General features: G+C 44.2%; 1 protein-coding gene across 1 annotated transcript in view; it reads right to left on the bottom strand.

The window, feature by feature from the left end:
• LOC144593752 (gamma-aminobutyric acid receptor subunit rho-2-like) overlaps nt 1-11982 on the bottom strand; it is a 49057-nt gene extending 37075 nt beyond the window's left edge. Inside the window, exons 1-2 of the mRNA XM_078399799.1 lie at nt 11603-11982; nt 2881-2987 (exon numbers count right to left, since the gene is read on the bottom strand). Coding sequence (XP_078255925.1) covers nt 2881-2987; nt 11603-11793 — 298 coding nt within the window. The 5' untranslated portion in view covers nt 11794-11982. The remainder of the gene's footprint in view (nt 1-2880; nt 2988-11602) is intronic.
• Between the last annotated feature and the right edge of the window lie 508 nt (nt 11983-12490).

Raw genomic sequence — 12490 nt, 5'->3', positions numbered from 1 at the left:
ATATGCCTTTTGCTTGGTATGTAGGTATATTGGCTTGGTAAATGTAAAAATTGTTCCTAGTGTGTGTAGGATAGTGTTAATATGCGGGGAGGGCTGGTCGGCGAGGACCCGGTGGGCCGAATGGCCTGTTTCCGCGCTGTGTCTCAAAACTAAACTAAACTAAAGAAGGAGAATCCTTGTTGTAAATTATCACTAATTTCAACATCACTTCCAGCCTGACCATTTGCACATTCTCCAAAAGTGTCTCTACTCACGAGATCCAGAGCAAGAGCTCAATGAAACCGAATACTTTAGAACCTACATAACTTCCATCTCTGCAATAAATAGACCTTGTATTTTTTTTTTAAACAAAGAGTTGATCAAAATCTTTTTTGAAACAGAATCCTGGACGGTCTTCTCAAAGAGCACTAGAAATTACTGTTTAACCGCACAAAATTGTGATGTAAACCCCTCTCAAAAACACCCATGTCCCGTTCCTGAAACTCTGCAACCCCAACTCTGGCAGCGCCTCCCAAACCTGTGATCTCTACTACCTTAGAAGACAAAGGCAGCAGTGGGAACACCACCGAGTGCAGGCTCCCTTCCAGGGTGCACATCTTCCTGCGTTGGCAACGTATCACTGGCCTTTCACAACTGCTGGGTCTAAGTCTTAGAAACTGCTGCCCGAAAGCAATTTTGGACTAACTTCACCAGAAGGACTGCAGTAGCTCAAGAGAACAGTTCTACGACATCTGCTGAAGGCCAGGTAAGGCTGGGCAATAAATTACGGATTTGTCATTGTTGCTTAGCTCCCAAAAATGACTAAAAATCGAAAAGCTGAGGGAAAATTACTTTGCATTTAATTCATCTGGGAAAGCCATTTAAAAACTTTTCCCAATGGACACAGGTGCTGGAGTAATAGAAACATAGAAACATAGAAAATAGGTGCAGGAGTAGGCCATTAGGCCCTTCGAGTCTGCACCGCCATTCAATATGATCATGGCTGATCATCCAGCTCAGTAACCTGTACCTGCCTTCTCTCCATACCCCCTGATCCCTTTAGCCACAAGGGCCACATGTAACTCCCTCTTAAATATAGCCAATGAACTGGCCTCAACTACCTTCTGTGGCAGAGAATTCCACAGACTCACCACTCTCTGTGTGAAGAAATGAGTAACTCAGCAGGTCAGGCAGTGTAAGAAAATAACTGCAGATGCTGGTACAAATCGAAGGTATTTATTCACAAAATGCTGGAGTAACTCAGCAGGTCAGGCAGCATCTCAGGAGAGAAGGAATGGGTGACGTTTCGGGTCGTGACCCTTCTTCAGACTGATGTCATGGGGCGGGACAAAGGAAGGATATAGGCGGAGACAGGAAGATAGAGGGAGAACTGGGAAGGGGGAGGGGAAGAGAGGGACAGAGGAACTATCTAAAGTTGGAGAAGTCAATGTTATCTGGAGAACACGGATAGGTGAAGTTTCGGGTCGAGGCCCTTCTTCGAGAAAGGTCTCAACCTGAAACGCCACCTATCCATTTTCTCCAGAGATGCTGTCTGACCTACTGAGTTATTCCAGCTCTTTGTGTTCTTTTGTCTATTAACCAGCATCTGCAGTTCTTGTTTCTACTCTATAACCTGTGGACCAGCCTCATATTTGTCAGCAACTGAGGTTCTTTGTTTCAATATAAATTGTGGCGGCTGAAGGGTGACCAAGATCATGAGGGGCACGGAGAAAACATAAGGGCACCGGGTTAAGGTGAGAGGGATGAGATTTTAAGAGGGGACAACCTTTTCACTCAGAGAGTCGTCTGCATCAGGATTGAGCTGCCAGTGGAACCCATAGAAGCAGATACAATTATGATTTTTAAAGGACGTTTGGGCAGATGTATGGATTGGAAGCGTTCTGTGGCCTATGGGCCAAATGCAGGCAAATGCAGGACTAGCCCAGTAAGCAAGGACAGCGTGAGTCAAAGGGCTTGTTTCCGTGTTGTACAGCTCTATGATTCTATAAAGGTGCAGCATTAAGTTATTAATCACAGAAAGAACATCCGCCGATGAGCTTCCATTAGTAAAATTATTCAAATAAGTATGCCGCATTATAGATCATCACTGGCATGTACAGCATTTATTCTGAGTTCCTAATTGACCATGTAATGAGTGGCCATTTCACGAGCCGACCACATTGGTGTCAGGTACAGACTAGATCTGTTGAGGATGACCTAAAGGACATTTTAACAACAACCCAGAAGTTTTGTGACCATTAATAATAATGATGAGTTCATCTTTTTAAATCAAAGCCAGATTATTAACAAGCATGGTATTCTGATTCCAGTGTTACCGCTACTTCTAGCTGAGTTCCGGACCAGTGTTCCATCAAAATGAACCCGGTGATTAGAATATATTCTTTTTTTAATCTATCCAAAAATGCAATTTAGTTGACAATCTCCATAATCTCCATAATTGTAAATTGTGTTCCTTTCTCCTTAGACACCAGAAATGTTACTATGCCAAGTTTAGTTTTAGTTTAGCTTAGAGATACTGCGCGTAAACAGGCCCTTCAGCCCACCGAGTCCGTGCCGACCAGCAATCTCCCGCTCACCAACACTATTGTGGAACAATTTACAATTATGCCAAGCTAATTTACCTCTCAACCCGTATGTCTTTGGAGTGTAGGAGGAAACTGGAGCACCCGGAGAGAACTCAGGCAGGTTGCGGGGAGAATGTACAAACTCTGTACAGATTGCACCCATAGTAAGGATCGACCGCTAGGCCACCGTACCACCCAGTGTATCACTAAAATATCCAAAACCTTCCATTGAATCAGGCAATCAAGCATCCTAGGCAAAGCTGTCAAAAATGCACACCATAGAAGTTTAAATATGAATAAAATAAAATGTTCCTACCACCAAATGCAGGTCTCATTGTGAAATCATGATCATCCACTCTGAGCAGGTGATCAGACTTGGCTGCTCGAGTTTTGGTTTTATCCGGAATTCTCCTTATTATGGGACTGCAAAGAGTAAAACATCCAGTTAGTTGACAGCAGATACTGTATTGGAGCATGACAATGTAATCAGCTCAGTAGTGATTTTTTTTTCTCTCTTTCTTTGAATCCAGAACATCCCCTAAGGTCAAATTATTTCCTCTTTTATCCTGCTCATCCCTGCACACAATTGAATCCTGTCTAACAGAACAGATGTTCAGTGCCACTCGAAAGGAGACCAAAAAAAAAGAAGTAGAACATAGAACAGTGCAGGCACAAAGTGCTGGAGTAACTCAGCGGGTCAGGCAGCATCACTGGAGAAATAAGATGGGTGACGTTTCAGGTCTGGACACTTCTTCAGACTGCTGAAGGAGTCTGAACCAGTCTGAACACCCAGTCTGAAGAAAGGTCCTGACCCAAAACGTCACCCATCCTTTTTCTCCAGTGATGCTGCCTGACCTGCCGAGTTACTCCAGCATTTTGTGTCTATCTTTGGTACAAACCAACATAAGCGGTTCCTTTCTACACACAGAATAGTACAGCACAGAAACAGGCCCTTTGGCCCACATTGTCCACGTTGAACTTGATGCCCAGTTCAACTAGTCTCTTCTGCCCATATGTGATGCATATCCCTCCATTCCCTGCATATTTATGTAGCCTATCTTAAAGCCTCTTAAACACCACCTTTGCATCTGCTCCACCACCACCCCTGGCACTGTGTTCCAGGTACCCATCATTCTCTGTGTAAAACTGCACATCTCCATTAAACCTTGCCTCTGTCACCTTAATGCTATGCCCATTAGTCTGTGACATTTCCACCTTGGACAAATGTCCTATGCTTCTCATTTTTTCATCGACTTCCATCAGGTCTCTCTCTCTTCAATACCCCCAAGAGGAGAGGGGAAAGGTTTAATAGGAACCCAAGGGGCAACTTTCTCACACAGTATTGAGAGCAAATTTGGGCACCATATCTGAGGAAGGATTTGCTGGCTCTGGAGACGGCCCAGAGGAAGTTTACAAGAATGATCCCAGGAATGAGTGGGTTAACATATGATGAGCATTTGATGGCACTGGGCCTCTACTCGCTGGAGTTTACAAGGATGAGGGGAGAACCTCATTGAAACGTACCAGATAGTGAAAGGTTTGGATAGCGTGGATGTGGAGAAGATGTTTCCACCAGTGGGGTAGTCTAGGACTAGAGGTCATAGCATCAGAATTAAAGGAAGTTCCTTTAGGAAGGAGGTGAGGAGGAATTTCTTTAGTCAGAGGGTGGTGAATCTGTGGAATTCATTGCCACAGGAGGCGGTGGAGGCCATCAATGGATATTTTTAAGACAGAGATAGATAGATTCTTGATTAGTACAGGTGTCAGATAGATCAGCCATGATTGATTGGCGGAGTATTGTTGGGCCGAATGGTCTAATTCAGCTCCTATCACCTATGACCTTATGACAAAGGGTGGTAGGTATATGGAACAAGGTGCCAGAGGAGGTAGTTGATGCAGGTACTATACCAACATTTTTTTTAAGGCATTTGGCCAGGTACATGCATAGGAAAGGTTTATATGGAGGGATATGAGCCAAACACGGACATGTGACTAGTGTAGATGGGGCATCTTGGTCAGCATGGGCAAGTTGGGCTGAAGGGCCTGTTTCTGTGCAGTATGATTCTATGACTCTATAATCTCTGATGTTCCAGAGAAAACAATCCAAATCTGCCCAAACTCTCCTTACAGCTAATACCCTCTGATCCATGCATCATTCTGCAAACCATCCCAAAGCCTCCTCCGTATCCTTCCTGTAATGGGGGAACCACTATTGCACTCTGCACTACAAATGCTTCCGGATCAGAATCTTATCACCTGTCCATGTCCTCCAAAGGTTCTGCTTGGTCCGTTGAGTTACTCCAGCGTTTTGTGAGTTATCATTTTGTAAACCAGGATCTGCAGTTCCTTCTGTCTTTAAAACCTTACAGGGCTGCATCATGACTTACTGACTCTTATACTCAATGCCCCGACTGATAAAGGCAAGCCTGCCACCATATGCCTTCTTCACCGCTCTATCTTAAGAATAAGGGATAGGCCATTTGGAACTGAGATGAGGAAAAACTTTTTCACCCAGAGAGTTGTGAATCTGTGGAATTCTCTGCCTCAGAAGGCGGTGGAGGCCGACTCACTGGATGCATTCAAAAGAGAGTTAGATAGAGCTCTTGGAGCTAGCAGAATCAAGGGATATGGGGAGAAGGCAGGAACGGGCTACTGATTGTGGATGATCAGCCATGATCACATTGAATGGCAGTGCTGGCTCGAAGGGCTGAATGGCCTACTCCTGCACCGATTTTCTATGTAACTATGTATCTACTTGTGTTGCCACTTTCAGTGTGGTGATGATCCTGTTCCTGACCCTCTCTTCTCCAAGACAGAGAACACCAGGAATACCCAAAGATCTAAGCTGAGACATGGAGCTATTGGTCTGCGATGCCTTATAGCTTCAAATATACTCTGGCAGGTGCCTGAGCTTTTATTTTTCACTTCTGAACAACGGCGTGATAATTAATAATAAAGACAACAACAAAAGATTATTATTGTCAACTTTGAGTGGAATAACACTTACTATCTTTTGGCTAACATTGTTTATTATAAACAAAAGACTACAGATGCAAGGGAGAGTTAGATATAGCTCTTCGGGCCAACGGAATCAAGGGATATGGGGAGAAAGCAGGAACGAGGTAACGCTTTTGAACGATCAGCTATGATCATATAGAATGGCGGTGCTGGCTTGAAGGGCCGCATGGCCTACTCCTGCACCTATGTTCTATGTTTCTATGAATCAGGAGGAAAACATCAAACTGCTGGTCGAACTCAGCAGGTCAGGCAGCATATGTGGAGGAAAAGGCATAGTGGTGTTTTTGGGTGCGAGATCCTGTATTAGGACCCTGACTCACTGAGTTCCACTAATAGACAATAGACAATAGGTGCAGGAGGAGGCCATTCAGCCCTTCGAGCCAGCACCACCATTCAATGTGATCATGGCTGATCATTCTCAATCAGTACTCCGTTCCTGCCTTCTCCCCATACCGCCTGACTCTGCTATCCTTAAGAGCTCTATCTAGCTTTCTCTTGAATGCATTCAGAGAATTGACCTCCACTGCCTTCTGAGATAGAGAATTCCACAGATTCACAACTCTCTGACTGAAAAAGTTTTTCCTCATCTCAGTTCTAAATGGCCTACCCCTTATTCTTAAACTGTGGTCCCTTGTTCTGGACTCCCCCAACATTGGGAACATGTTTCCTGCCTCTAACGTGTCCAACCCCTTAATAATCTTATACGTTTCGATAAGATCTCCTCTCATCCTTCTAAATTCCAGTGTATACAAGCCTAGAATGCAAGATGATTTGAAACAACGAGTCAATCGAAACAACACAACATAGATTAGATTGAAATATTATTTCACATTGTGGCTGCTAGAATCAATAACGATTATCAAATGGAGACACAAGAGATGCTGGAATCTTAAGCAAAACACAAAGTGTTGGAGGAACTCAGTCGGTCGGGCAATATCTGCGGAGGGAATGGTCAGACGATGTTTCAGGTCGGCCCCCTTCATCTTCAGAATTAAATCTTATCAAGTGGATGTTTTCAATTCTATTTTATCTCCATTGCTTTGTGATGTTATGCTCTGAGGTGATATTCATTCTCTTTGAATGTAGTCAGTTCGTTATGCCCCCAACAACTCTCACCAACTTCTACAGATGCACCGAAGAAAGCATTTTATCAGGATGCATCACAGCTTGGTTTGGGAACAGCTCCATCCAAGACCGCAAGAAATTGCAGAGAATTGTGGATGCAACCCAGACCTTCACACATACCAACCTCCCTTCCATTGACTACATTTACACTTCACACTGCCTCAGCATGGCCACCAGCACAATCAAGGACGAGAGTCTCACTCCGGTCTCACTCCGTATTTTCCCCTCTCTCATTGGGCAAGAGATACAGAAGTATGAAAACACACACCTCCAGATTCAGGGACAGTTTCTTCCCAGCTGGAACATGTTGACATAGGGGTTGACAGGCAGATGGAGACAGGTGGGGGAGAGAAACGGGGCTGGTAGGTGATCCAGTGCACCATAGGTTCACCAGGTTAATTCCCCATTGATCTAAACCATTGATCTAAACAATTTAATCAGTCATGAAAACAATTCTTTTTAAACCTTTCTGTGCACAAATTGGCAGCTGATGTAATGTACATTAAACACACGCACCTATGACCATAGTAGAAACAAGGAACTGCAGATGCTGGTTTATAAAAAAAGACACAAAGTGCTGGAGTCTGGCAATTTGTGTTGCCTTATGACCATTGAAGCCAATGACCATGTTGGGGGGTGGTGTAGTGGATGTATAAATCCATGTTTTATTTTCTTGCCTTCCTGTTTGTATATACTTTAGATGTGTTTTTAAATGTATTAACTGTTTCTAGAACTGCACAACAGGATCATGGTGATGATAGATAAAGAACATAAAATTCACATTTGAAATATTGATGTATCATCTGATGACTTTGAATTGCCACCAATAGACTATATCCTCTAAAAAGTCTGAAATTTGGGCATAATTGGGAATGGGATTCCCCAACTGGGCAGCAGAGTGGAGCAGCGGTAGAGTTGCTGCCTTACAGCGCCAGAGACCCGGGTGCGATCCTGACTACGGATACTGTTTGTACAATTTATATGTTCTCCCCATGACCACGTTGGTTTGTCTGGGTTGCTCCTCCCACACTCCAAAGATGTACAAGTTAGTAGGTTAATTCATCATCATCATCATATATATACAGCCGGAAACAGGCCTTTTCGGCCCTCCAAGTCCGTGCCGCCCAGCGATCCCCGCACATTAACACTATCCTACACCCACTAGGGACAATTTTTACATTTACCCAGCCAATTAACCTACATACCTGTACGTCTTTGGAGTGTGGGAGGAAACCGAAGATCTCGGAGAAAACCCACGCAGGTCACGGGGAGAACGTACAAACTCCTTACAGTGCAGCATCCGTAGTCAGGATCGAACCTGAGTCTCCGGCGCTGCATTCGCTGTAAAGCAGCAACTCTACCGCTGCGCCACCGTGCCGCAAATTGGCTTTGATAAAACTGTAAATTTTCCCTAGTGTGTTGGATAGTGCTAGTGTATGGGGTGATCACTGGTCAGCACAGACTCGGTGGGCCGAAGGGCCTGTTTCAGCACTGTATTTCTAAAGTCTAAAGTAATCTAGATCCAGTGATCAGGAAGTTAACTTCCCCATATCCCTTGATTCGTTTTGCCCGAAGAGCTAAATCTAACTCTCTCTTGAAAACATCCAGTGAATTGGGCTCCACTGCCTTCTGTGGCAGAGAATTCCACAGATTCACAACTCTCTGGGTGAAGACGTTTTTCCTCATCTCAGTCCTAAATGGCCTACCCCTTATTCTTAAACTGTGACCCCTGGTTCTGGTCTCCCCCAACATTGGGACCATTTTTCCTGCATCTAGCCTGTCGAATCCTTTAAGAATTTTATATGTTTCTCTCATCCTTCTAAATTCCAGTGAATACCAGCCCAGTCAACCCATTCTTTCATCATATGTCAGTCCCACCATCCCGGGAATTAACCTGGTGAACCTACGCTGCACTCTGTCAATAGCAATAATGTCCTTCCTCAAATTAGGAGACCAAAATTGCACACAATACTCCAGGTGCGGTCTCACCAGTGCCCTGTACAACTGCAGTAGGAGCTATTTGCTCCTAAACTCAAACCCTCTCGCAATGAAGGCCAACATGTCATTAGCTTTCTTCACTGCCTGCTGTACTTGCACTCTTACTTTCAGTGACTGATGTACAAGGACACCAAGGTCTCGTTGCACTTCCCCTTTACCTAATCTGACACCATTGAGATAATATTCTGCTTCCTTATTTTTGCTACCAAAGTGGATAACCTCACATTTATCCACATTATACTGCATCTGCCATGCATCTGCCCAATTACCCAACCTATCCAAGTCACCCTGCGGCCTCATAGCATCATCCTCGCAACTCACTCTGCCACCCAGCTTTGCGTCATCCGCAAACTTGGAGATGTCACATTTAATTCCCTTGTCTAAATCATTAATATATATTGTAAATATATTTACTACCCTCCAGTCCACAGGAACTGATCCAGAGTTGAGAGAACATTGGAAAATGATCACCAATGCATCCACAAAATGCTGGAGTAACTCAGCAGGTCAGGCAGCATCTCTGGAGAGAAGGAATGGGTGATGTTTCATATCGAGTCTCTTCTTCTGCGTCTGAAGAAGGGTCTCGACCCGAAAAGTCACCCCTTCCTTCTCTCCAGAGATGCTGCCTGACCCGCTGAGTTACTCCAGCATTTTGTGATACCTTCGATTTGTACCAGCATCTGCAGTAATTTTCCTACACCAATGTATCCACGATTTCTAGGTCCACCTCCTTGAGTACCCTGGGATACAGACCATCAGGCCCTGGGGATTTATCTGCCTTCAGTCTCAACAGTTTACCTAACACCATTTCCTGACTAATGTGGATTCCCTTCAGTTCCTCCCTCCCACTAGATCCTCGGTCCCCTAGTATTTCTGGGAGATTGTTTGTGCCTTCCTTAGTGATGACAGAACCAAAGTACTCGTTTAACTGTTCTGCCATTTCTTTGTTTTCCATTATTTCGATTTTTTTAGATTTAGAGATACAGCGCGGAAACAGGCCCACTGAGTCTGCGCCGCCCAGCGATCCCCGCACATTAACACTATCCTACACACACTAGGGACAATTTTTTACATTTTACCCAGTCAATTAACCTACATACCTGTACGTCTTTGGAGTGTGGGAGGAAACCGAAGATCTTGGGGAAACCCACGCAGGTCACGGGGAGAACGTACAAACTCCGTACAGACGGCGACCGTAGTCAGGATCGAACCTGAGTCTCCGGCGCTGCATTCGCTGTAAGGCAGCAACTCTACCGCTGCGCCACCGTGCCGCCATTATAAATTCACCTGTCTCTGATTGCAAAGGACCTACATTTCTATTCACTTATCTTTTCCTTTTTATATCTCTAAAGAAGTTTCTAAAGTCAGTTTTTATATTCCCCACAAGCTTTCTTTCATGCTCTATTTCCCCCCTCTTATTTGACCCCTTTGTCCTCCTCTGTTGAGTTCTAAATTTCTCCCAGTCCTCCGGTTTGCTGCATCCTCTGGCCAATGTATATGCTTTTTCCTTGGATTTGTGTCTATATCAGTATTTTTTTCCAATATAGAAATGGTAAATACTAGAAGGCATAGCTTTAAAGTGATAGGGGAATTTTTTAAAAGAGTTGTGCCAAGTTTATAAAGAGAGTGGCAGGTGCTTGGAACATGTTGCCTGGGATGGTGGTGGAAACGGAAACAATAATGACATTTAAGACGCTTTTAGGTAGGCACATGAGTATGCAGGGAATGGAGGGATATGTATCATGTGTAGGCAGAAGGGATTAGTTTAACCTGATATGTGCTGAAGAGCCTGTTCCCATGCTGTACTGTTCTATGGATAGACACAAAGTGCTGGAGCAACTCAGTGGGAAAGGCAGCAACTCTGGAGGAAAAGGATGGGTGGTGACCCATTCTTTATCTCCAGAGATGCTGCCTGACCCGTTGAGTTACTCCAGCACTTTGATGTCTATGTTCGGTATATACCTGCGTTTTAAAACACTCATCCGAATTGTTCTTTCTCGGACATTTTTGTAGTTTGAGTGAGTCCCCTCTGGGTTTTTTTCTGCCATTGTTGGTTACATTTGTTTGATATTGATTCACTTTGGCTAAAGAGGTTCCTTCTCAGTTTAAAACACCGTGTTCTGCCTGATCCAGCCACAAGACATTTGTTAATACTTGAGTGTGATTTCTAAAGTCCTAGTTCACAAATAATTTGGAGTTGCAGGCTGATCTTTGAAAAAAAAAAGTAAAAAGATGACATCCTTTAAAACTGCCCTGCTCCATTCATTGCCCAAGCCGTTTTCTCATTACTAATCTGATATCTCTCCGGGGTGAAATACTGATTCTTCCTTTTGTGAATATTTTGAGCTGACTTATTGTCAACTACTTTCAGCAACCAGAAAAAATATATTAAATGCGCGCGGTAATGATTCATGGACTATTTATGTTTTTTTCCCCCCTGGTCGATAAGCTTCAAGCAGATTTTTTTAAAAGTAAGATTCAATATTCTCCATAACCTCCCCCCCCCCCCCCCCCCACCCCACTAATCTCTATGAAATTAAATCGACATTGTCTTCTTTATGTGCAGAATGCTGGGAATGCAATGCAATGCTATTTGGATACATTGGGTATGTAAGCAAATAATTTCACTCTGCCTCGTCACATGTGACAATATAATATCCCATTCCATTCCAAATTAACAAGCTGAGACTTACAAGGCAAGACAGATCACAGCGAGATCTTCCTACAGCGTTAATGTTCGTATTTAAAACAATGGAAATGTTTCCAACTTTGAAGCCCCAGCAGCGAAGAACAAATTCAACATTTTTCTGCCATTGCAAAGTGGCTTCGCCCATTCACAAATGCCCATCACTCTGATCACACGAAGCGCCTGGTTCTCTCCCAGTGTCACCCCTTACCTGCCAAGCTTCAGCTGCTCAACCTGAGATGCCCATCGTTTCTTCCTGTGCTTCCTGCACTCGGCGGCTATTGTCAGGCAGCAGATTATTAAAATTGTTTTTAAAAAATAAGGCATGGCTTGCAAAACAGCAGCAGTCCCGGCGATAGTCCCGTACAACCCGGCAGTGCAGGCCACTTGTGGTTTAAACATTGAATCGATTATTACTCTGGGAACCCACACGCCGGTTGCTGCCGCAGTTGTCGATCCTCTAACGTGCTTCCGACTACTTGCTCGCCAAAGGCTGGAACAAACTTCAGTGTCTGCACGGGCTTTGCGATTGACAACTAATCCTTCTTTCCCTAAAGCCAGCGATGCCAGCTGGGCGCGTCATCTGGAGAGCAGGCAGATCAAATCCACACACAAATGGCAAGACCCCCCCTTTCCTCAACGCGCTTCTTGCATGAGATAAGGAGCAACTTGTTCGTCCCATTGAGTCACGTTAATAATGTAACAGCAAACATCATCTTACCGAGGAAACGGTGCAGAAACATCTGCAGAAACGAGAGACTGGCCGTTTCAGCTTCACGTACAAATGACAAATTAAACAGCGAGGAATGCTGGAAGAATGTATGCATTTCGGGTATCACGCGAAACCTGATTTGCAGATAGACACAAAAAGCTGGAGTAACTCAGAGGGCCAGGGTGCATATCTGGAGAAAGGGAATAGGTGACGTTTCGGATCGAGACCGTTCTTCAGACTGAGAGAGTCAGGGGAAAGGGAAACAAGAGATATAGGCGGTGATGTAGAGAGATATAGAATTTAAAAAAACATGAATGAAAGATATGCAAAAAAGTAACGATGGTAAAGGAAACATGCCATTGTTAGCTGTGGGCTAGTTGAGAAAGA

This window comes from Rhinoraja longicauda, chromosome 5 (genome assembly GCF_053455715.1).
Source record: "Rhinoraja longicauda isolate Sanriku21f chromosome 5, sRhiLon1.1, whole genome shotgun sequence".
In the NCBI taxonomy this organism is placed as follows: Eukaryota; Metazoa; Chordata; class Chondrichthyes; order Rajiformes; family Arhynchobatidae; genus Rhinoraja; species Rhinoraja longicauda.
This window is presented reverse-complemented; position numbering and strand designations above follow the sequence as displayed.